This window comes from Pristis pectinata, chromosome 2, assembly GCF_009764475.1.
Source record: "Pristis pectinata isolate sPriPec2 chromosome 2, sPriPec2.1.pri, whole genome shotgun sequence".
NCBI classification, from domain to species: domain Eukaryota; kingdom Metazoa; phylum Chordata; class Chondrichthyes; order Rhinopristiformes; family Pristidae; genus Pristis; species Pristis pectinata.
Genome location: NC_067406.1, coordinates 68,992,964 through 69,019,702, shown reverse-complemented (window position 1 = coordinate 69,019,702; position 26,739 = coordinate 68,992,964). Strand labels below are relative to the sequence as shown.

At 38.8% G+C, this 26,739-nt stretch overlaps 1 protein-coding gene across 3 annotated transcripts in view; it reads left to right on the top strand.

Moving 5' to 3' along the window:
* LOC127584496 (kelch-like protein 5) overlaps window positions 1–26,739 on the top strand; it is a 92,959-nt gene that overhangs the window by 4,977 nt on the left and 61,243 nt on the right. The window contains exons 2-3 of one of the 3 annotated variants that reach the window (XM_052041283.1): window positions 16,052–16,156; window positions 18,944–19,020. Coding sequence is in view for 1 of the 3 variants with exons in the window: in XM_052041285.1 (XP_051897245.1) it covers window positions 24,346–24,728 (383 nt within the window). In the remaining 2 variants the exon portion in view is untranslated. Of the gene's footprint in view, window positions 1–16,051; window positions 16,157–18,943; window positions 19,021–24,321; window positions 24,729–26,739 lie in introns of those variants that run through there. The other 2 variants (XM_052041284.1, XM_052041285.1) reach the window with 2 other exon arrangements.

The window sequence follows — 26,739 nt, the reverse complement described above, 5'->3', positions numbered from 1 at the left end:
TGTCCACTCTATTTATTCCTTTCAATATCTTGTATACCTCTATCATATCTCCCCTCATCCTCCTCCTCTCCAATGAGGACAGCCCTAGCTCCTTTAGTCTCTCCTCATAATCCATACACTCTAATCCAGGCAGCATCCTGGTAAATCTCCTCTGCACCCTTTCCAAAGCCTCCACATCCTTCCTATAATGAGGTGACCAGAACTGGACACAGTACTCTAAGTGTGGCCTAACCAGAGTTTTGTAAAGCTGCATCATCACTTTGCGGCTCTTAAACTCGATCCCCCGACTTATGAAAGCTAATATCCCATAAGCTTTCTTAACTACTCGATCCACCTGCAAGGCAACTTTCAGTGATCTGTGGGTATGAACCCCCAGATCCCTCTGCTCCTCTACACTGCCCAGAATCCTGCCACTTACCTTGTACTCTGCTTTGGAGTTTGTCCTTCCAAAGTGTACTCCCTCATACTTCTCTGGATTGAACTCCATCTGCCACTTGTCAGCCCAGCTCTGCATCCTATCAATATCCCTCTGCAAGCTTCTACAGCCCTCCACACTATCCACAACACCACCAATCTTTGTGTCATCTGCAAACTTGCTAACCCAGCCTTCCACCCCCTCATCTAAGTCATTAATAAATATCACAAAAAGTAGAGGTCCCAGAACCGATCCCTGCAGGACACCACTAATCACAGCCCTCCAATCCGAATGCACTCCCTCCACCACCACCCTCTGCTTTCTACAGGCAAGCCAATTTTGAATCTACACGGCCAAGCTTCCCCGGATCCCTTGGCCTCTGACCTTCTGAAGAAGCCTACCATGCGGAACCTTGTCAAATGCCTTATTAAAATCCATGTAGACCACATCCACTGCACTACCCTCATCAATCTTCCTGGTCGCCTCCTCAAAGAACCCTATCAGGCTTATGAGGCAAGATCTTCCCTTCACAAAGCCATGCTGGCTGTCCCTAATCAGTCCATGTTTCTCCAAATGCTCGTGGATCCTATCTCTTAGAATCCTTTCCAACAGCTTACCCACCACAGACATAAGGCTCACCAGTCTGTAATTCCCTGGACTATCCCTACTACCTTTTTTGAATAAGGGGACAACATTCGCCACCCTCCAATCCTCCAGTACCATCCCCGTTGTCAACAAGGACTCAAAGATCCTAACCAACGGTTCAGCAATCTCCTCCCTCGCCTCACGAAGCAGCCTGGGAAATATTCCAGCAGGCCCTGGGGACTTATCGGTCCTAATATTTTCCAACAACTCCAACACATCCTCTCTCTTAATATCCACTTCACTATCTACTTTCTGTCACTGAGTCATACATCTCTCCTTCCATCCCCCTACATTGAAAACTGTGGGCAATGACCTTGAGTTCTTTTATGGAAGTTAAAATATATCCTATCCATTTAAAGCACTATTGATGTTTTTAAAAAAAATCTCAAAGTGCTTCATAGAGGCTTAATTTTAATTATAAAAATGTGAATATTAATTGAACATGATCTCTCTGCTTATAAATGCTTCTTGCCAGATCCTGATTTTCTGTATTTTTCTGAGTATTTGTATTCCACAGATGTAAATCTTGTGGCTCTGATAAAATAATTGAGATAACCGGTATTCTCACTGGAAAAAAATGGTAACAAATTTGAGGTGCATAAGTGTGCAGGATTTTACAGTTGGATCGATAATTGAAAGTTTCAACCATAAAAACATCAAAGTAAATAGCAACAAACAATCTGCTGGAAGAACTCAGTGGGTCGAGCAGGAATTGTTGATGTTTTGGATCGAAACCCTGCATCAGGACTGTTTCTTTCCAAAGTGACACATCCAGAATGGGATGAAAGATTGCCATATCAGGAATTCCTTTCCTCCCACAGATGCTGCTCAACCCGCTGAGTTCCTCCAGCGGATTGTTGCTCCAGATTCCAGCATCTGCAGTCTCTTATGTCATGAAAGTAAATAGGTTCAAAATGACAGTAATATCTTTTACATTATGGAATATCACCATGTAAACCATGTGGTTGTTTGGCAAACTTACAGCCAATAACTATGACGCTGTTTTGTAAGAATGTATTTACCCAGATGTTTTAAGATGATAAAGGCAAGAAACCCCGAGATATGTGATTTAAATTGTACAAAAAATTTACTTGCCAGCTCTGGGTAGTGAACACAATTCTAAGGAATTACAAGACACGACACTAGATCTGAGATTTAGCCTGACCTTATTCATACACTTGAGTAGATTCTATGGAGAATTCAAATTTCCAATGTAGAGGAATGTAAAATGGAAAAAAGAAATATGATCTTCTTAGTCATTCTCATGCAGTTCCTAGCAAATAGTTCCAAAGAGAGGAGACTTCAGCTCCTCTGAAGGCAGAGAAATGTTTGATGTGAAGACAATCTTAAACGAAGGGAAGAAATTTATGTAAATTTGAAACAGACATCAAAATGGCATTGCATTCTTAATAGGTAGTTGGAAGGAAAAATATCAAAAATCAGGTGTTTATAAAAGTAATAATTTTATCAAATGAATAAGAGGAATAAAAGCAAAATATTCAAATAGCATTAAAATGCAGCTTTCAAAATTAAGATGTAAAACAATTGGCTGTGTCAAAAAAAAGGCATGGTGAACTTAAGGAAAACCCAAACAAATCATTATAAATAGTTTGAAAGAGAAAAATGTAAATGTTTTGTACAAAATAGGGAAAGTACAGAGCAATGTCTCTAATTCGATAGCACTGTGAGACCATGACAGGCCATTCAGCCAATATACCTCCTGCACAGTGTGTCCAAATAATGATAAATTCTCTTTGAAGAGAATGATAACCTCAAAACATCAAACTGCAGAAGAATTTTGCAGTAGTGAACTCAGTTATTGTACTGCACTGTTAGTTGCCTCTCCCTAGCCACCACCTCCAAGAAGTTTCTTAAGCGATTTATCTAGGTTAAGGTCTAATTCCGAATACAATCCAAGTACTTATTTTAAGTGTGTGCCGTGTTTTGCACAAAAAAAGAAAAAAACTGCCAAACCGGGAAAATAATATTTAGATTTAGTCATTTTTAGTAGGTTCTCCTGAGATTTCTTGATAGAAATCTGTTCACTTTTGCTAGATGCATCGCGAAACATGCTTGGACAGGTGCATGTTATTTGATTATCCTGATTTTGAGCAGAGCCTTGGTTTTGCTTTCAAACTGCATTGGTCAGATCATTCATTAAGAATTCAGATGGAAATTATTCTGTGATTTGGGAATATCAAGATACCTGCAAAGTGTCAGTTTAGAAGAAAATAGTCATGCTAGAAATATAAGAGTTTTATTCCACTCCTCTCAATGCCCTGTCTCTCTCATTATTCTGAGAACATGCGGAACTAAAGCAATTTTTCATAGTCCTTGGATGTTCAATTCAATTGCCATCTGCTGACACTATGTGTCATTGACCTGGGTGACTGTCTCAGACTTCTTAAAAAAAAAAGTCCCTTTTAACTCTTCACTCTAACTGTTATAAGTAATCAATCTCTGCATGCAGGCTTCCTCTCAAAGACATGATTGCAATCAGGAGATCATTGTGCAATGAATCATGGGCCTGATCCTCTCTCAATATTGCATGAGGTTGCATATTGTCAATTCTTTCAATGTTATTTAAAAACTCAGGACGGAAAGAGACCCACTCATTGAGGTCAATGTAACATGCCCACTAAAAGAAATTAGGAAATCACTTTTTGACTGATTAGTTATGTTCTGTGCACCGAGGTTTTCTGAATTTTGTATCATTTTGCCCTATTTCTTTGCACTTATAATGAGACTGCAAGAGTGATGTGGCTCTTTATAGAGTTGTTGACCTGAGTGGCCCTGGTTGCTTTGGAAACTGGTAGTTTGAGCCTACAGCAAATAGCATGTATCCCTGCACTTAAATGCCTGTTGTTGGTATTGAAATTTGGAAGAGCTAACAATTGATTTTCTCTGTTTTTAGCAGACTTAGATTACAGCAGTAATCAGTAGTATCCTGCTTTGGAGAAATGTAAGGAATTATAATTTGTAGATTTTTCTTATAGCTTGTTCTTAATTTAAATGCCTGCTTTTATTCCATATTTATAGGGAAGTGTATAGTCATTTAATTTGGTAAACAAGTGTTGGCAGCTAAGACATTTTTATTATCTTCAGTTTTATTAGAGACCATGGAGCAAAGAATTCCTCTGGCAGGTGTGAAGACATTTAAGATGTAATCATTTTTTGTTGGTCTCGCTACTGAAGTTGAAAATAGTCTTTTTGAAAGCTTTTGCGATATCATTACATACTACAAACAGATCAGTTTCTCCCTATTTAATGTTTTTTAAATTAAGTTACTGCCTGTTGTGTTTCTCACTTGTATTACTACAAAATATATGAAAGCAGTTTTTCCTTTAAGGTCTGAAGATACTTACAGGAATGCTACATATTATACAAAATACATTTTGGTACAACTCTCATTCAGTAATTTGCAGATTTATATGGCATTTTAAACTAGTTTGGCAGGGGGATTGGAACCCGAGTGATAGGCCAGAGGATGGGGCAGTTGGTGTACAGGTTGATGCAGCGTGTAGAGAGACTGTGAGGGAGGATAGTCAGTTGGATGGGTTGAAGTGTGTCTATTTTTAATGCAATAAGTATCAAGAACAAGGGTGATGAAGTCAGAGCATGGGCCAGTACATGGAACTACGATGTTGTGGCCATTACAGAGACTTAGCTGTAACAAAGGCAGGAATGACTGCTGGATATTCTAGGGTTTAGATGCTTCAAAAGGGACGGGGAGGTAAAAGAGGCGGGGGAGTGGCATTGCTATTCAGGGACAGTATCACAGCTGTAGAAAAGGAAGACATCCTGGAGGGATTGTCTATTGAGTCAGTGTGGGTAGAGATCAGAAACAGGAAGGGAGCGATCACTCTTTTGGGAGTATTCTATAGCCCCCCAGTAGCAACAGAGACGCTGAGGAACAAATCAGGAGGCAGATTTTGGAAAGGTGCAAAAATAACACGGTTGTTACCATGGGTGATTGCAACTTCCCTAATATTGATTGGCACTTCCTTAGTGCAAAAGGTTTGGATGGGGCGGAATTTGTTTGATGTGTCCAAGAAGGATTCCTGACACAGTATGTGGACAGGCCAACTAGAGGAGAGGCCATTCTGGGTCTGGTACTAGACAATGAACCTGGTCAGGTGTCAGATCTCTCGGTGGGTATTTCAGAGACAGTGACCACAACTACCTGACCTTTACCCTTGCCTTGGAGAGGGGTAGGAGCAAATGGTATGGAAAAGTACTTACTTGGGGGAGGGGGAATTATGATGCTATTAAGCAAGAACTTAGGAGTGTAAATTGGAAGCAGATGTACTCGGGGAAATGCACAATGGAAATGTGGATGTTATTTAGGGATCACTTGCATGGGGTCCTAGATAGGTTTGTCCCATTGAGGCAGGAAAAGGATGGTAAGGTGAAGGAACCATGGTCGACAAAAGATGTGGAATATCTAGTGAAGAGGAAAGAAAGAAGCTTACTTAAGGTTTAGGAAGCAAGGATCAGACGGGGCTTCTAGACAGTTACAAGGTAGCCAGGAGGAAACTTAAGAATGGACTTAAGAATGCAATATAGGGCTGGCAATACATTTCCAAATCAAGATGGAGTCCAATTTGGAGGGGAACTCGCAGCTAGTGGTGTTCCCAAACACCTGCAGCACTTGTCACTCTTATCGGTGGAGACCCTGGATTTGGGATGTGGTATCAGAATATCTGGGTAAGTAACTGCAGTGCATCTTGCAGAAGGTGCATACCGCAGCCACTGTGCACCTGATGGTAGCAGGAATAAATGTTTGGATAGTGGATGGGTGCCAGTCAAGTGGGCTGCTTTGTCCTGGATAGTGTCAAGCTTCTTCAGAGTTGTTGGAGCTGCACATCCAGTCAAGTGAAGAATATTCCATCATGCTCCTGACTTATTCCTTGTAGAGGCTTTGGGGGTGATAGGACGTGAGTCACTATCTTCAGAATATCAAGTCTTTGATCTGCTGTTGCACTCACAGAATTTATTGTACCTAGTCCTGATGACTTCCTGGCCTTTGATCCCCAGGATGTTGAAGGTAGGGATTTGGAACTGTAGGCCACAGCCACACATCATCCTTCCCTTGTATGCATTTGTACCTTTTTGTCAAATGGAATAAAGCAGTGTACTGATTGGGCTGTGGGTTGAGAACCACTGTTCTGTGTAATGATAGGGAGTATACTAATGATAGTAATGGTGATTTTTGAACCAGTGACCATGAAGGAACTGTAATGTGTTTTATTAAGGATAGAGGGAGAGTTAAGGCAGTGGTGTTTCTCAGACACTTAATTCTTGTTTTTGTTGTTGTAGAGCTTTCATGGGTAAGCTACAGGAGTTGCTCCAATGCATCTGATAGATAGTAACATATTACAGCCACTATGCACTAGTGGCAGAGAAGGTTAGTATTACAGCAGATCTTCCAAAGCCCTACTGGCATTTTCTCTCAGAACTTCCAGCACATCTAGGCTTTTTCCCTCAAAAGGTTGCTGCCATCTAACTCCATTTGCTAATTCCAAATCACTGTCTGCCATTCCTGTGGTGGCTCCGCTGTGATGATGACCTCACCATAGGGTTTTAGTGTCGAAACACTTTGTTTCTCCCCATCTGCATCATAAGATAGTGCCCTCTACCATCAATCCATGGAGCACTGACCCAAATGAGAGCAGCACAACTGTAGGAATACAAAAGATACCAAAGAAATTGATCATGTTTCAAGATCTTGATTCCCAGCCCTTATCGTGGGTCTGGGTATTCTTGATCTCTACCTTGGGTGCTGGTTTAGGGAAGGATGCTGCTTCTGAGCAAAACTCACTCCCAGCATCAAGAGTGGAAAATAGTTAAGAGTTTTGCCCCCAAAATGCAGATGTCACCAGGGATCAGAGCTAAGGACCAAGACAGAAAGGTGGGTGTTTTATTCACCTTAACTGGGAGATGATCTGCTTCAAGTACCCTCTCCCAGAGCAGCTGAGGTCAGCTCACTGAGTGCAGGGAGGAGATACAGCCTAATTCTTTCCTGCTCTAGAGTTGAAATTATGCCATATTTTATCAATCCGATCAGACCACTGATTTTCTGGGCCAGTGAGTTCAAGAAAGAGAACAGTGATATTCTAAAACATATTGACATTTTGAAAGAGGATGTGCTGGCAGCCTTGAAGCACTGAAAGGTGGATGAATCCCTGGAGCCTGACCAGGTGTAACCTGAGACATTGTGAGAAGCAAGGAAAGAAATCACAGGGGCCCTGGCAGAGATTTTCGTATCTTCGTTAGCCATAGTGAGGTATCAGAAAACTGGAGGATGGCTAATTGTTTAAGAAGAGCTACAAGAACAAGCCAGGGAACTACATGCCAATGAACCTTACCCATCAGTGGTGGGGAATGTATTGGAAGCGATTCTGAGTGACAGGATTTATTTGCATTTGGAAAGGTAAGGACTGATTTGGGATAGTTAGCGTGGCTTTGTGTGGGGGAAATCGTGTCTCTCAAATTTGATTGAGTTTTTTGAAGAGGTGACCAAGAATATTGACAAGGACAAGGCGGTAGATATTTCTACGTGGACTTTAGCAAGGCCTTTGACAAGATCCTACACGGTAGGTTAGTGCGGAAGATTAGAACACTTGGGATCCAGGATACAAAATTAGCTTGGTGGTGTGTCGCTGGGATTGGCGCTAGGTCCTCTGTTGTTTGTCATATAAATGATTTCGATGAGAAAATAGGTGGCATGATTAGCAAATCTGCAGATGACACCAAAATTGGTGTTATAGCGGGCGGTGAAGAAGGTTGTCTAAAGTTACAACAGAATCTTGATCAACTGGGAATGTGGGCAAATTAATAGCAGATGGAATTTATCTCAGACAAGTGCAAAGTGATACATTTTGGTAAGTTAAACTAGGCCAGGACATACACAGTGGAATGGCAGGGCTCTGGGGAATGTTGTTGAACAGAGAGACCTTGGCGTACAAGTACTTAGTTCCCTGAAATTGGTAATATAGTTAGACAGGGTGGTGAAGAAGGCAAATAGCATGCTTGTCTTCATTGTCCATAGCATTGAATACAAAAGTTGAGTCGTCATGTTACAGTTATATAAAATGTTGATTAGACTGCACTTGGAGTATTGTGTGCAGTTCTGGTCGCTGTGCTATAGGAAGGATATGATTAAGCAAGAGAGGATGCAGGAAAAGATTCACAAGGATGTTGCCTGGATTGGAGGGCTTGAGTTAAAGGAGAGCTCGGATAGACTGGGACTGTTTTCCATGGACCAAAGTAAGCTGTGGGGTGATCTTAGAGGTTATAAAATTATGAGTGGCATAGATAGCGTAGATAGTCACAGTCTTTTTTCCCAAGGTAAGGTAGTCTAAAGCGAGAGGGCATAAGTTTAAGATGAGGGGGAAAGCTTTAAAGGAGATCTGAGGGGACAGTTTTTTCACATGGAGGGTGGTGGGTATATGGAACGAGCTGCCACAGGTGGTGGTAGAGGCAGGTACAATTACAATGTTGAAAAGACATTTGGACAGATACATAGATGCAAAGAGTTTAAAGGGATTTGGACCAAATGCAGGCAAATGGAATTGTCCTGGTTAGCACCTTAGTCAGCATGGATGAGCTGGGTCGAAGGCCCTGTTTCTGTGCTGTGTATCTCTATGAATGTATATTCGAATCTTCAAGGAGCTCAAATGGAGGACAGCTTGCCCACAGGATCTTGCAATGGAAGAAATTGTGTGCTCTAAAGGGGGTGTGCCAAACATCAGTAGATCCATCCTATTTAATCCAGTCAAGTAGAGTAGATGATTCCAATTTTGCCCTGTTTCTCAGATATTATTCAAGTAAAGCAGCAAAGTCATGAGTATTTCATTATAATCAGAATATTATGGATAGTGAACTAAAATTTCTGCCCCCCCCCCAATCTGATAATTTATCAAGGCTTATGAAGAAGTCTGCCACTGATTTGCTGTTCTTATTTTTTAATATAAAATTCTGGCTCATTTTCATTTGTTCCATCAAACTGAAAGATGGATTTTGCTATCTTGATTTCCCCCAATTAAGTGTTCCAGGCCAGATCAAGTAGATCTAAAAGGAAGCAGGATATATTACTATGCTCCGATGTTATACATTGTATGTAATTTCAGCAGAGCACACATTGCTGCAGCGGAGTGATTTTATTTTGTCTTCCTCCTCCCCATTTTTCACATCAGCAATTCTTAGCAACTCTTTGTCAGAATTTACCAATTTTAATGTCTCATTGTGTGTTTAGGGTGGATAAATTGTCCATGTGGATACATTTTCTTCCCACAAGCTCCATCAGTCATGTGGATGCGCATATATATAATAAGGAATTGATATGTAATAATTCATTAAATTATCATACATTACACACAACATTTAATGTTTAAATGAGAATCAAGCTGCAATTGGTCCTTTTCTACAAAGTCTGGTTCCTTTACGAACAGTTTAGGTGATGCTTCTCAGCTTTTCCAAAAATAATAAAATCTTGTGCTGAACACAGTTAATTTAGGTGTTGGCAAATTATAGACAAAGAAGCCATTATTATTGAAGGGATAGCTTTTTTAGGAAATACCATTTCTCAGTCAGCTAAAGGAAGACTGAATTTCTACTTTTCTAAGCTCACTTTATAATTTAATAGACTTTACCCATGTAACTGACAGGAGAACTATAAATCAATAGTTTTTTTTAAAATACAACAACTTCGAGACAATTTTCTATATATACGGTTCACCCTGAATAATATTTCGTGTCCAAAATTTATTGCATATCAGGCAACCACCTTATTATTTTCCTAAATGGAACACAACATACAGCATGAAAATATTCTAAATGTATACTTTAGACTTATGTAAATTACATTATCTATTTCTGTAACTGTTCCAATAATGTAATGACTTCTAAAATATTAAGAGCAAGAATACTAGCATATCTGTCATCAAGAATTCTGATGTATCATGACCCAGTTAAAGTTAAAGAATACTTTGTTAACACCATCTCGTAGAACAGCTCAGTCTCTTTAACACAAGATTATTTTTCTGAAGCCTTTCTCTGCAGAATGTTTGGTAATTCATGTGATGAATCAGATTTATTGAATTAGCCAACATTACTGTTATTTGTAACTGTTAGTCCATAATTCCAGTCTTTGTCAATTCTATCACATTCAGAATGACTAAATTGTTTACTTTCAGTTACAGTGGTCTTCCACTTCTCGTAAAAATGTATAAACTTTCAGGCAGTTTCTAGGCAAGGGCACTTAACTACATAATGACTGAGAAAGCTTAGTTTGCTAGAATACAGAATATTGACCAGCTTGTAGGCTTAAAGAAGAGCCAATTGCTAAAAGAACTAAATAAGATATCTTTATTAGTCACGTGTACATCGAAACACAGTGAAATGCACCTTTTGCGTAGAATGTTCTGGGGGCAGCCCGCAAGTGTCGCCACACTTCCGGTGCCAACATAGCATGCCCATAAACTTCCTACCCTGTATGTTCTTGGAATGTGGGAGGAAACCAGAACACCTGGAGGAAACCCACGCAGGCACGGGTAGAACATACAAATTCCTTACAGACAGTGGCCGGAATTGAACCCAGGTCGCTGGTGCTCTTATAGCGTTATGCTAACTGCTACACTACCATTCCTCTTGTGTTACCATTGCAATGTAGTTGACCTGGCAGCAGTCTCAACTCTTTATTAAGAAATGATTGCTGCTTCATGGGGATTCATTGGTGTGTGTTCATTGGGCACAGGATGCAATTCCATCAACCCCTGCTGGTTCATGATTATCTTTCCATTCTTCAGCTATCTGAACACACCAGCAACTTCCATCAGTTTGAGGGTCCACCTTCACTCCATGACTGACTTTGAACCTGGACTCGGTTGATAAGTGTTCCAAGATGAGCACACCAAATAAAATTTGCAGGGCCTCCCTGGGTTATGAATGACCTGACCTACAGAAATATGACTTTACACAAATTGTCCCACATTGTTAAAGCTTTTTTTCAAGCTAGTAATAACAATAATAACGTTTTCATGGTATTCATTAATGGCTGGATATGGTATATACTCCATCAGGTTAATTATGGCTAGTTTTAGTGTGATTATTCAATGAAATGAAAGAATTATAGCAAGAGTATGTACAATGATATGATATGGATTACTATAGAAAACAACATTTCTGACGTACAGAGAAATCGGTTTACAGAAACCCTTATGTAATGGGGGAATGTCTATACTTCAATCACCAACAGTGAATCATTAATTATGGCATGTTTCATGTCTCTTCTTCCCTGTAATTTTTTTTAATTGCAAGTACACTCATTTTGCCTTGCCTATAATTTGCGTCTTATTTATCATTCTGAACTCTTATCTATTATTTCTATCTCCTTTTTTATTTTTATTTTGGCTTCTTTTGACATTTTTTCTGCTTTCTGTTGCCTCTCTCATTCTGTGATCATTCTGACAAAAGTCCTTCGAGCTGAAATGTTAGCTCTCGTTCTCTTTCCACAGTTGCTGCCTGGCCTGTTGAATATGTCCAGCATTTTCTGTTTTATTTATGATCATTTGTCTCTCCCTTTTTAGACGCGTTTTCTCCTCAACAATCAGTACCAGCCCTAAGTTTCTTTCTAATCTCTTTTGTGCCCACTCTAGGCATATCTTGTCCATGAAATCTACCTTCTGCCCCTTTGATTTCTTTCTCACCAAAGTTCTTAGTCCTTAGTCATCTAATTCCTCCCTCGAAAATTAGAGCTTTGACCCATCTGATCCTGATAATTGCCTCTTCCAATCCCTAAACTCCCTTTCTCTCCTTGACCTTTTGATGAGGTAGTTTCTACTTGAATTTACCTAGATTCTGTCAGTGCGATCCAGATAGAATCAGCCAAATTCATGCAAAAGATTGGGGAATTTGCAATTCAATTTATATGTAGCATAAATCAAATTCCTGCAATATTTACTACTAGCATGAAATCCTTCTGCCCAAGGCTAGCTCTGTCCCCAAGCTGGTCCCAGAATGAAATAATAAGGATGGCAAATTTTTGCCACTCGAAGATTTTCAACTTGTGCTTGTTTTCTTAGAAGCACAGGCTATAATTGACAGGTTAATAAAAATAGATATTTAATATGTTAAGACACTGCCTAAATTTATTCCACTGAATCTAGTAATGGTTGTCTGTAAATTTTAATCATTTTCAGTGATTTTACAGTTGGTAGACTAGGTCATTATTAAAATACATTTTTTTGAAATGAACTCATTTTCAACTGTAATAAATTGTCATCATTCTTAAATATATCATTGAAAGTCTTTTAATTTAAAAGAAAACCTGTGTCTTTTACTCTGATTGAAAGATGGGCTAATCAGCAATAGTTTACATTTGTGGTCAATAAATGATCTTTTTGCAGAAGCTTGAATGATAACTAAACCAGTGCACTTTTTTGCACAGTTTACCAGTTGTGACCAATGTGGATACTTCCCTGTAGTGTGTTAATACCTCCTTGATCGTAGTTGAAATCTTGTGCACAATCAGGTTTCTACCCTTCTCAAAACCTATACTAAAATCATGAATGTTGTTTTCTCGGGCTCTGTGAAGTCTTTACAAACAGGTTTTAAAATGTCTGTCTCTTGTAATCCAGTTTATGGGGGTGCCTTCGCATTATTCTATTCTTAGAACAGAGGACAGTTTAGCACACTAACAGGCCCTTCAGCCCACCATGTCTGTGCTGGCCATGATGCCAAATTAAATTTCCTTCTACAACACCTCAGTCCATCAGGCACCAAAGCCGCAATTATGCTTTTGCCTTCTCTGTATTTAAATTACTTCAATTCTTTAGACTAATCTGTCACCCATGTTTCAACTTATCCATAGTCTTGCTTTCTGTATCCTGATCAATACTAATCGCTTTTTGACCATTGTCCCCATCTTTCTTGAACTTTGATTAATTCCAAATGTGCCATTGCTTCAAATTTTCAAAGAAAACCTTCAAGAACTGGACTTCTGTACCTCCCTCTGCAACTGGATACTCGACTTCCTCATTGGCAGAGCTCAATCAGTGAGGATTGGTAACAACGTCTCCTCCTTGCTGATCATCAACACAGATGCACCTTAAGGCTGCATGCATAGCCCCCTGCTCTACTCTCTATACACACATTGACTGTGTGGCTAAGCACAGCTCCAATACCATCTTCAAATTTGCCAACAGCACCACTGTTGTTGGATGAATCACAAGTGGTGATGAGTCAACATATAGGAGCAAGATTGGACACCTGGTTGAGTGGTGCTGCAACAACAACCTCTCACTCAATGTCAGCAAAACTAAAGAGCTGATTGATAACTTCAGGAAGGGAAGGAGGGCACATATGCACCAGTCTACATAGGGGATCGACCATGGAGAGAGTCAGCAGCTTTAAATTCCAGGGCGTTAACATATTGGATGACCTGTCCTGGCCCAGCATGTAGGTGCAATTACAAGGAAAGCACGCCAGCATCTTTATTTTCTTCGGAGGTTAAGGAGATTGGCTTGTCACTGAACACTCTTTAAAAACTTCTACAGATATACTGTTGAAAGTATCCTGTCTGGTTGCATCATGGTCTGGTGCAGCAATTCGAATACGCAGGAATATCAGAAGCTTCAGAGAGTAGTGGACTCTGCCCAATACATCACAGGCATGTCCCTCCCCACCATCGGTAGTATCTACAGGAGGCTCTGCCTCAAGAAGGCAACATCCATCATCGAGGATGCCCACCATCCGGGTCATGTCAAATTCTCACAGCTATCGTTGGGCAGGAGGTACAGAAGCCTGAAGTCCCACACCACCAGGTTCAAGAACAGCTACTTCCCTTCAACCATTTGGTTTTTGAACCAGCCAGTAAAACCCTAATCACTACGGTTTAGCAACACTATGACCACTTTGATCACTTTGCACCAAAATGGGCTTCGTCTTTTTTTCTTTTAATTGTGTTCTTTCTTATAACAATTGTGTATAATTTATGTTTTTCTTGTGAATGCTGCCTATATAACATTATGTGCCTGTGATGCTGCTGCAAGTGAGTTTTTCATTGCACCTGTGCACACTTGTACTAGTGCTTATGACAGTAAAGTTGCCTTTGACTTTAAATGCTGTTCCTTGTTTTGTCATTCTTCCTTGTCCATATCCCTCCTTGCCCCCTCTAATTTCCTCCAGTCTTCCATGGCCATGCTCTCCCTCTCCCTATACCCTTCTCCAGTTTTACAAGCTGCCAACCTCAATTTTTGTTGCTCTTATTCTGGCTTCCTGTGGGTTTCCCATTGTTTTGCTTCATTATTGACTGTTTTATCCACACTGGCCGATTTCCATGCTCTAAAATGATCTCTTTTAAAATCCCTGTACTTCTAGATCCTCTCCTCTACCACCACCTCCTATCTTCTTTTGTCCATTCTTAACCACACCAGAAAATCAAAAATAAAACTGCAGATTCAGAGAATCTCAAATAGAAGCAGAAAATGCTGGAAACACTCAGCAGTCAGGCAGCATCTGTAGAAAGAGAAAGAGAGTTAACCTTTCAGATCAAGATCCTTTATTGGACAACACCCGTGTAGCCATGTTTTCAAGTACTCATGTCAATCTCCCCTTACTTAGTTTTGTGTCTGTCTTTGCTGCATCTCACTGAACTGCCATGGAACTTCTTTTTCCAGATGGCATTGCAGAAATCCAAGTTGTTGCTATTTTTGAATTTTCTGTGTTTTTTAATTATGGAGATGGTATTCAGTGATGAAACATTTTATTCATTATTGGAGTTATTGCACTCTCCTCGAGTGGTGAGGAGATAACAGAGCAGTTGGTGATTGTATTGGGAAGGATGTACGGGCCCAGTGCGGTGTTAAAAGAAGAAAGCTTGGTACAGTAATCCCTGGATTAAAGCAAACTACATGTCCCATCAGCAAGTGCACACATTTTGTTTGTTCAGGAGCTGCTTCATATTTGAGCTGCCATGTTGTTACATTGCTACAGATATCTTCCAATTTGAAAAAAGAACTTTTCTGTGTATGAAACATCCTCTTGAATAGAAAATTTAAAAGGACATCTTGTCCCCCAATGTGTAGCAATTACTTGTAGTATCTTATGTTTCATAAGTCAATTTTAAATCCATTTGGTTTTGCTGTATAGATTATAGGAAACAAAATATGGCTTAGATTTGAATCAATGGTAATTTTAAAGAAACGTCCTGAAGAAAGATCAATAATCAAGGTTTCTCAGCTGCAATATCCTGTGTCGAAGATGACCACAATGAGCCTCCTAAAGCATAGTATTACAGGTTTTTACAGAACTGAAAGATGCCTTTCAACATACAGTGTCTCTGCCGATTCAGTCCTAGCTTCCTGCTTTTGGCATTATGCTTTAAAAATGCTCTTTACAAATTTTTATCTATATTCTTGTCAAAAGATTTTTCACCAGAATAATAATCTTTGACATGAACATGGATAAATAACTGTACTCGGTGGGTCACAACCAGCACTCAACAAACAAAACTCCTACCCTCTTCAGGGCAGTGGTTGAGATTTTAACAACCAAGCCCTTTTTATAGATATTACCTTTTTAAATATCACCAGTTCACTTGTACAACATGGGGCTCAGTGGTGGCAGTGAAGGTAGAAATGCCATAAATGATCTCAAATACTTCATTGAGATTATTATTGAACATTAGAATGTAATTTAGCAAAAAAAGTATGCTACTTTTAATTTTATAATGAATGACATAGCCAGGGTTAGAATATACATCCCCTTTAGTTACCCATCCCTTCATTTAGATCATGGTTAATCTATACCTCAACACCACTTACCTGCCTTTCACATCTTTTAAAAAAGAAGTCTATAATCTGTTTCAAAGCTCTTTGACTATGTATCCAAAGTTTCTTTGCAGGGTATATTTGATGATTTATAGGCTCATTTATTTCGGAAAAAGTATTTTGATTTGGCTCCATTAATCTTTTTGATTACTCTTTGTAGTTGTACACTGGCTTTAAGAATTCAAAGAATCAGGGAACTGCAGAGAACAGAATGAGACCACTTAATCTGTCGTGTTTGTGCCAGCTCATTCAAAGAGCAGTCCAGGTAATCTCACTTCCCTGCCCTTTGCATATGTCTTTAATTTTTTGTTTCTCCTTCAAGTAGTTATCCAATTTTCTTTTAATGGCAGCTTTAAAAACCTATCTCTACCATACCAGCAATTAGTGTATTTTCTTCTTGTATCAACTCATCAACTCTACTTCTTTTACTAATCACCTTAAATCTCTGTGCCCTGATTATCAAGCATTATATCACTAGAAATCTTTTCTCTTTATTTATTCTATCTAAATGTGTGATTCTTTGGTACTGGAAAAGCATATTAAAATTACAGTGAGCCAACCAATGTTTTTTCCTCAAGGACCTGCTGCTGCAAAATCTATTACTCACGAGTCCCAAGGGACAGTTTGCTGTTGACTAGGCCTATCCTCTTCTTGTGAGGGTGAGAATTCAAAGGGGTGGGTGGTGTGGTAATCAGGATTGGAGATGGATGTTGGACTGTAGTAGCAATTAAAACGGAAAGGAGTAAAGGTCGAAACCAAGAGAAGGGTGGTGCTAGACAAATTGGGAAACACTGAGATAGAGTTATCACAAGTGATGTGTAAAGTTGAAATGGACCTGGCAGAGGCCAGTTCCCAGTACCACACTCCCAAAGTCTGGGAACTACCCAGGCAAGTCCCCTTTAACTTATGTTTTTCTGTAAAGACTTGTACTGCAAGAATAGCCGGTGCCACCCAAAACATCTGTACATGTGGATCATGGAAGTGGCATCCAGATGTACATTCCACACCATAGGTCCAGGTGCCTCCATTGCAAGAGTGTGTCAGAGGTGCAGAGGACTCAAAAAGAAAGTTGTGATTCATATATTATGTCCATTCTATTTACACATGCTTTTTCGAGAAAGTCAAGTCTTCATAAACAATTCACAACACAGTACAATTTCTCGGGCTAGTTTCTTTGAAATTAATAAATATCCACTTAGCTCTTTCAGTTCTTAAGAGAGTAGTCTCACAGCCAAGTAGAGCTCATGGGTGTCCATACTGATCTGCACGAACATACAAACCCCTTTAGTCTTCCGCAGTTCCTAGTCTGACATCATGAAAGAAAAAATTTCAGTTTTGCCCTTCTGAAATCCAGAGTAGATAACTTAAATGAATTCCACCTGCCAATGGTTTAGGCAATTACTTGTCTGTCCATGATCCGTTGTAACAACTTCTTCCCATCTATAGGACTTACTCTTCACTTAGTGTTAACTGCAAAATTGGACACACCATTCCCTTTTCCTTTTCCATATCGGAAATATGTATGACCCTGAGGCTACAAAAATAAAAGTGAAACTGATGTGAAAATTATTGATGGTAACTGTAATTCTGGTAGATTGCTTATTGAATTTTAATGGAGGATACACTACTAATGTATGCCTATAATATGTTAACTTTTATCTTTTGATATATACTGTAAGATATAAAATCAGACTCTGTGCTGCAAAGTATATCTTCTTAGTTTATGATTCTTGGTTCCAATTTGTTTGGCCTCTGCTAAAATAATGTGCCCAAATTCAGATATCATATTTCAGAAAGAATGTATCATTCTTGGACAAGGTATAGAGGACATTTGTCAGGATGATTTCAGGGACGGTTTTATTGCAGAAGTTGGAAATACTCCCTTAGGGTGGAGGCTTAAAGGAGATTTAATAGAGGGGTTCAAAGTAACGAGGAGTGTTGATACAATAGAGGAAATTCTGTTCCAAATGGCAAAATACTCAATAAGGCACAGATCTAAGATGATCGGCAAAATAACCAAAAGAAGGGTTTTTAAAATATGATAAATTTTTGTGATCTTAATTCTTGTCTGGCACTTCGTAGGAAACAAACTCACTAGTTGTTGAGAAAAGGGAATTGGATACAAACTTCAAATGGAAAATCATTGCACATTGAGCTGAGAAGAAACAATAGACTAATTGGATAGCTTTTTCAAACTTTCAACTGAAATGTGCCAATAGATGCTACGTTTTATGATTGAGACTTTCAATGGAGCATTGTAGCATGAGTATTAAGTTACTATACCAGAATTTATTGGCCTGGACTCTAATCCAAAGATCTGAATTCGACTGCATTAATGGAAGATTTTAAATTTGAGTAAATTAATTACGTTTGGAATAAAAACTGGCATCTATAAGGGTAACCATGAGGGTGCCAGATTGTTTTAAAAAGCCCACCTGATTCACTAATGTGCTCAGGGAAGGAAATCTGACAATCTTACCCATTTATGATTCAAACCCACCAAAGTGTTTGACTTTTAGGTGCCCCCTGAAATGGCCCAGCAAACCATGAAGTTCAGGGGGCAATTAGGGGTATATAAATGTTAATTTGTGCTCTATTTCTGTGACAGATTTTTTAAATCTACCTTGTCAATGGCTTTCAGTCTCCAAGCAATCTCTTGATTACTATTAATCATCATAGACTTGTTGCTGCCAGTTAAATTACCATTGTGTTAGATATCAGAAAAACTAAAATAGATTGTGAATTAAAATTAGAGCAGGAAGGTTTGGACTATTGGCAGTTGTTTAAGAGTTACTTAATCATTGGAGAAGATGCTGAAAAGACCAGAAGCCAATTTTGGAAGTAGCTAAGATAACTTGGTATAATTTTGATGTATATGCTATCTTTTTGTCACTCTAGTGTCTTATTGGTATATTGCCATTTTCAGATATTTAGCTATTGCAGGACCCTGTAATTGAACAGCACTTTCCTTATTGTCATTTTTAGATTGTGAATCACTCTGTAATAATTTCACAATTCTTTGAGATTTTATGTGAAATTTTGTGTTTTCCAGAATGACTGAAGTGACTGATTGCCCTGCTTCTAGATGTATTTTCTCACATTCAGCCATAGAAATTAAATTTAATGTTGGTAAGTGATATTTTTTTCTCACACATTTAATGTGTAATTGTTCATTTTATAAGCGTGGTTGTTAAAGTTTTTACGGAATCAATAGTGGAAGGATATTAAAAAAAATCAAGATTAACAAAATAGATTATAAATGAGTTTCCAATTTGTAAAATTTTGAACCATTTGGGTGGATTTAAAGTGAATCATACAACTAGACTGTATTCTACTACTGGAGAATCAGTAAAACTATGGATTGCATTTAACGTGATGAAACATTTCATGCTGCTTTATAAGAGTACTCGTCAAACAAAAAATGACATTGAGCCACAAGAGGAAATATTGAAGTAGATGACCAAACAATTGGTCAGAGAAGTGGATTTTGACAAGTTTCTTGTCGGGAGATAGAAAGGTGGAGATACCAAGGGAGGGACTTCACAATGAAGATGTTGTTCCCCGGCCCTCCCCCCGTGGACTAGTTACAATTGGGATTGCTAGAGGGGCAACAGGGGAAGCACTAAAAGGGAACACAAATCTCCAAGAGGACTGGAGAAAGTTTCAGAGAAGGGCAGGATCAAAGCAATGAAAGGACTAGAAAACAAGGATGAGAATTTTTAAAATCAAGATGAGCTTTACCATATACCAAGGATAGCAAGCACAGGGATGATAGGTGAACTGAACCTGAAGCACTTAGAGTAAGGAGAGAATTTTGGAAGAAAGAGCAGTGTATATCAAATAATGGGAAATAATTCTTTGATCCTGGTCACACACAGTTTCTATGTTGGACTTCCATTTATCAGATATTCAATCAAATGTGCCCCCCCCCCCCCACCAGATCTTCACTCACTTGAATTGATTCTGGCACAGGCATCAAAATTTTAGCTGAGCTAATGTATATAGAAGATATACATATCAATATTTAGAGGAGGTCAGACAACATCTATAGAGAAAGAAAGAGTTAACGTTTCATAATGGTAACCTTTGTTGGAACTGGAAATAGTTGGGGATGTAACGGGGATTTAGCAAGAATAGAGGCAATCAGGGAGGGGAGGAAAGAATAAAAGGGGAGATCTGAATTAGGGTGAAAGCCAGAAGATATTGGATGTGAAAAGGCATGATGGTGAAGGCAAAAGAAGATCTTAATGGAATAAGTAAGAGGGCAAACGTGTAAATGGGAACGTCAGAAATATTATTTGAAATTGTTGAACTCAATGTTGAGTCAAGAGGCAATTAAAAAATGAAGTGGAGATTTTGAAGTATGTTGAACTTCATTGGAATAGTGCAGGCTGAGGTCGGGGTAAGAGTGGGGCAGACAAAATATGGTGAATATCAAGAAACTTGGGGTCATGCATATATTCCACAAAGCACTCCTCCAAATAATTTGGTGTGTATTTAAAGGAGACAGTATCCTTAACAATAAATATACAGAAATAGAAGTAAATCAAAGGAGTTTGTGTTTTCACATTCATTCACTGGATGGTATGGCCAGCAACTAAGCAGTTATTATCCATTCCTATTGCTTTTGAGTAGATGGCAATGAACCATCTTCCTTAAACTATTAATAGCAGTTCAATATGACTGAATGCTTGCTAAGCTTCTTTAGACCATAAGACATAGGAGCAGAATTAGGCCATTCGGCCCTTCGAGTCTGCTCTGATGTTCGATCATGGCTGATTTATTTTTCCCTCTCAACCCTATCCTCCTGCCTTCTCCCCATAACCTTTGTTGCCCTTACTAATCAGGAACCTATCAACCTCCGCTTTAAATATACCCAATGACTTGGCCTCCACAGCCATCTGTGGCCATGAATTCCGCAGATTCACCACCCTCTGGCAAAAGAAATTCCTCCTCATCTCTGTTCTGAAGGAACATCCTTCTATTCTGAAGCTGTGCCCTCTGGTCCCAGACTCTCCCACTACTGAAAACATCCCCTCCACGTCTACTCTATCCAGGCCTTTCAATATTCAGTAGGTTTCAATGAGATCACCCCTCATCCTTCTAAACTCCAGTGAGTACAGGTCCAGTGCCTTTATACGTTAACCTTTGCATCCCTGAGATCATTCTTGTAAACCTCCTCTGGACCATCTCCAATGCCAGCACATCCTTCATTAGATATGGGCCCAAACCTGCTCACAATACTCCAAATGTAGTCTGACCAACACCTTATAAAACCGTAGCATTACATCCTTGCTTTTATATTCTAGTCCTCTCGAAATGAATGCTAACGTTATATTTGCCTTCCTTACTACCAACTCAACCTGCAAGTTAACCTCTAGGGAATCTTGCATTAGGACTCCCAAGTCCCTTTGCACCTCCAATTTCTGAATTCGCTCCCCATTTAGAAAATAGTCTACACCTTTATTTCTTCTACCAAAGTGCATGACCATACACTTCCCTCCACTGTATTCTATCTGCCACTTCTTTGCCCATTCTCCCAACCTGTCCAAGTCTGTCTATAGAACCTCTGCTTCCTCAACACTACCTGCCCCTCCACCCATCTTTGTATCATCCACAAATTTGGCTACAAAGCCATCAATTCCGTCATCCAGATCATTAACATATAACGTGAAAAGTAGCGGAACCAACACCGACCCCTGTGGAACACCACTAGTCACCAGCAGCCAACCAGAAACGGCCTCCTTTATTCCCACTCTTTGCCTTCTGCCAGTCAGCCAGTCTTCTACCCATGCTAGTACCTTTCCTGTAATACCATGGGCCCCTATCTTACTTTGCAGCCTCGTGTGTGGCATTCAGAAAATCCAAGTAAACAACATCCACTGACCCTCCTTTATCTATCCTGTCTGTTACTTCCTCAAAGAATTCCAACAGATTTGTCAGGCAAGATCTCCCCTTAAGGAGTCCTTGCTGACTTCAGCCTATTTTATCATGTGCATCCAAGTACCCCGAAACCTCATCCTAATAATGGACTCTACATCTCACCAACCACTGAAGTCAGGTTAACCGGCCTATAATTTCCTGTCTTTTGCCCCCCTCCCTTCTTAAAGAGTGGAGTGACATTTGCAAGTTTCCAGTCCTCTGGAACCATTCCTGACTCTAGTGATTCTTGAAAGATCACTACTAATGCCTCCACAGTCCCTTCAGCTACCATCAGACCTTTCAGCTTCTCAAGCACCTTCTCCTTAGTAATAGCGACTGCACTCGCTTCTGCCCCCGACTCTCTCAAATTTCTGGCATGTTGCTGGTGTCTTCTACAGTGAAGACTGACACAAAATACTCATTCAGTTCATCCACCATTTCTTTGTTCCCCATTACTACCTCTCCAGCATCATTTTCCAGTGGCCCGATGTCCACTCTTACCTCTCTTTTTACTCTTTATATTATCTGAAAAAACTTTTGGTATCCTCTTTTATATTATTGGCTTAGAGGGAAGCTAGGAATCAGTCACATTGCTGTGGTTTTAGAGTCACATGTAAGCTTGACAGGGTAAATATGATAGAATCCCTTTCCTTAAGGACAGAAGTGAACCAGGTGAATTTTTTAGGATAATAGTTTCACAGTCAGCTTTACTGAAATTAGTATTTCAATCCAAATGTTAATCAATTAAATGAACTTGAATTCCCAAGGTGGTACTGTTGGATTTGCACTGGTGTCTCTTAATCATTAATCCAGGTCTCTGTGTTACTGGTCTCATAATTATGTTGCATTCTATGGTGTCTCTGAACAGAACGAAGGTCTGTTGTTGGGATCAGCTGAAGGACACAGTTCTGATGTAACTTCTATGACTTTTGTATTAGTTGCTATGAAAGCTATGCATTACCCCATTAAACTTTTTAGTCTAAATTATGAAGACCAGCAGCAGTGGTCCCAGTGGCTGTCATAAGAACAGCGTAATAAATGAAAGGAGGGATCAACCATATGGCTCCTCAAACCTACTCCACTACTCAATGCTTATGATTGATCTTCTGCATTCACTTTCCTGCCTGATCCCCATTCCTTAGATTCTTTTACTGTCCAAAAATCTATTTACTCAGCTTTGAATTTACTCAGCAACTGAGAATCCACAGTGCTCTGACGTATAGGTTTAAAACCCTCCAAGTTAAGAAATTTCTTCTCCTCTCTGTTCAAGTGGCCTAGCCCTTCATCCAGACTGAAAAAATTCCTGCAGCATTGAGCCTGTGTCAGTCCCTTTCAGAATCTTTAATATGTCCTAAGCTATCATTCACCTAAACTCCTGTGAGTGGCAACTATAATATCAAACTATATAAATGTACAGCGTAATAATAGATTGTTCTGGAAACAATAATGGATAGCACCCAGCAATCCAAAAAAATAAATAATGTAAAATACAGTGCATAATATCTTTCTAACAATTACACACTACTACATTAGAGCTACTTGTACACAAGTGGGGGAAACAATGCAGCAAGCTAACAGAATCTAACCCAGGGCTCCAATTCCAAGTACACCTAGTTAGCAGTTTGTAAATTGTGGAAAATCTTGGCTTTAATTCTAAAGTGCTAAATGGTCTTGCAGACTCAGGCAAATATTTAAACAGATGTGCTCTGTATTTTTAAGTCGGGTCAGTGGATCATCTGCTGATAAAGAAAAATAATATTAGTTAAGTATTGCAAAAACCAATAAAAGGGGTATAGTGTAATACTTCAGACAGCTGCAATACTTTGTGTATAAACAACAAGCTCCTTCAAAGCTTAATTTCCAGTCGTAAGGCAGATTTTTGGGTTTATTGCCGAAATTAGATTTTTTGCTTTAATATAAAATAATTTTTATTATTCTTCAAAATGATTTAGTTTTGTGCAATAAATTAAGCAGGTTTGAAAGAGATGGATCTATGGTATTAATTGTGCAAAAAATTTTCCATTAAGATACTAAGAATATTTAAAGGGTTAATGCAACAAAGGGGAGGGAATGCAAATGAAAACTATTGTGATAGGTTGCTACGTGCAAGTTGCTCCTTCATTCATTTGTGGTTCAGAGGAAGGGGAGTGCTGGTTTTCAGCTTTCAAAAAGGGTTTAATGAATGCTGTCAGTGTTTTTGAATGCAGCTGGTTGGGTTGTAGAGATGAGGGCAATGAAAAGTGTACTGATCGTCATAGTGTAGGTTGATTTGTGAGTTTCGGTTGACTGAACACACGGGCTCATCCCTGCCTTCTCTTCACATTACCTTCATCGTATTTTTCATTAACTGACATTCTGCTGGTGAGGATCTAAAAGGAATTTAACTCCATGTGAAAGCATTGTTTCATTCAACTAAAAGCGGGGATCTGGAAAGCATATCTATTTAGACTGGGCTGTACTATATCCTGTGCTGCCTTACCACACAAGCAAAGCCTGCTCTGTTGCCTTGACAATTGCCTAGGTGAACAGAAAATGTCTGTTTCACGTAAAGAATTTGATGTGAAGCAGATTTTACGCATTCGGTGGCGGTTTTTTGGTCATCCTGCATCTCCTCCCGCTACATCCAGTGACAATCGACGGGGAGAATTTTGGAGCAAGGATCAAGGTGCATCAAATAATGGGAGAAAATTCTTAGACTCTGGTCACCTGCATCAACCATTGGTATCTGTCAACTACCAGAGATCCAGCCAGCAGGAAATTCAGAATTCACCATCTTGGCATGTGCCCCATGCCCCAGATCTCCCCTCATTTGAGTTTACCACTGACGACTATGAATCAGTACATTGGCATGGCAGACATGAACCCAAGGATGAAGGGAGCGAAGAAGAGAATGAAACTGACAGCAGTTCCTGCAGGTTAGGATTTAGTGTTTGATCCAAGAAAGTGTCAACAATTACTTTGACTTTTCTTCTCTTTATTTTCACAGCCTATAAAATGTCACTTTAGATATATATGTTATACTTGCAGCATAAAGTTTCAAATTTAATTCATCCAAAAGAATTTCATAGCCTTTAAAACTGTTAGTACCTCATTATATTAAACTGTTTAGAAAAGTTGAAGTTGTTAAAATGTACAGTTAAAGCTTTGGTAAATTGTCTGGTAAATGATAGTTGAATCTAAATGATAAAATGTAACCTCACTTGAAATTGAAGGTCTACAATGCAGCAAAATATGATCGTTCTTTTTGCAATATATTGTACATAAACACCACAACATGCATGTTAAGTGAAATGTATTACTCTAGAAACTCTCACACAACTACCATATATTACAACATCTGCAAAGTGCATGGCACAATTCTTGTATAAATGATGTAAGCACTGTTCAAGAAAATAAACAAATGCATTTGCAGTAACTTCTTATTGCTACATATTTCCTCTTATGTTTCATATGCTGTTTCACTTCAAGAAAACAAATGACAATTGCAAAACTCATCATTTTTGAATCATGTTATATTTTTCAATCATTTGAAGGAATACTTGCTATGTATTTTATTATTATACAATGGCACCCATATGCATTTCTTTTTACATTAAGTACATATATATAAAATAACATTAAGATAGGAAAATAATGTGCTTTCTAAAATAATTGTGAGATGTATTTGATCATAAAATTCATTCTTAACTGCCGCTTGATGCAAGTACACTGGGTTTTATATTGAATAAAAATGTAATGTACTTTTTTTTTTAAAAAATGGATTTCTCAATTGAAAGTAGCTAAATTACAAAGGAGACTTAATGTATGACTTCAAACAACATAGTACAATTATTTCCAGATCTCAATCAATTTATGTTTATCATTCATTGTGCAGTAATTTTTTTTGCATGGTAGATATTCTATTTGTATCTTCTTAAGATGTGATGGTTTTGGAGGGAAAAGGAGCCACAAGCCCACATTGTAATTTTTGTCAGTCCTCTGAAAAACGGTTGCAAATTATGTTGCTACAGTAAGTCACTGTTTGGCCCGGTGTTGTTACAATATGATTGATGTCTCTGTTGTGTTTACGAACAGCTTTACCAATATGTCCATCAGAATTGCTATGTCCCTTAAGCAATTGTTTTTTAAAAATGTTGATGTTCATAGAGGTTTTGTTTACAAGACAAGGACTTCAGATATAAAATATTTTGGTCCTGTGTTAGTAAATAGCATGATACAACTAAAGAATGAACTTCATACAGGATTGGAATAGTGTATTTGACAAAAAATTACATATTAGGGATACCAGTACAGAGTGTGGCACGACAAACTTACTAGCACATGTAAAATCAATTTTTACATTATTAGTTGGAAGTTTGGAATCTGTTTCTTCAAGGCATAAATATTTAGTAGTTATGTACTGATAATCTCAAAGAGCATATCATACCAGATTTGTGTGGACTTGTAGTTGAACATCTGACAGTGTAGAAAATATTTAAAATTATTCAACCACAGTCAAAATGTCTAAATTGCCATTGGTACTGAGTGAATCTTGGCCGTGACTAGATTTTGGCACTGACTTGTGTCTAATTTCTGGTGGTGTGATGGGTTTGACTCATGAATCTATTAAAGAGAGATGTATCCATGATTAAGATGTATGTATTGATTAGTTCTAAATACAAACCCTGTTTCCACCCTGCAGTTCATCTACTTAGAACTTCTGTAGTTAAAAAAAGTAGTATTTTTGTAACTATCTTGATCTTTTTAGGTCTGATACTCCCATGGGTGAATTATTGTTTCATGAATGATGGTGTTTAGTGTGTTGTGTTTATCAGTTTAGCATTGTGAACAGTCAAAGAAAGAGGTCAGGGCTACAGGGAAATTAACAGCTGAACCAGTTTCATATTACTGAAAATCTAAGATTGTGCTTGTGAAATAGTATTTTTG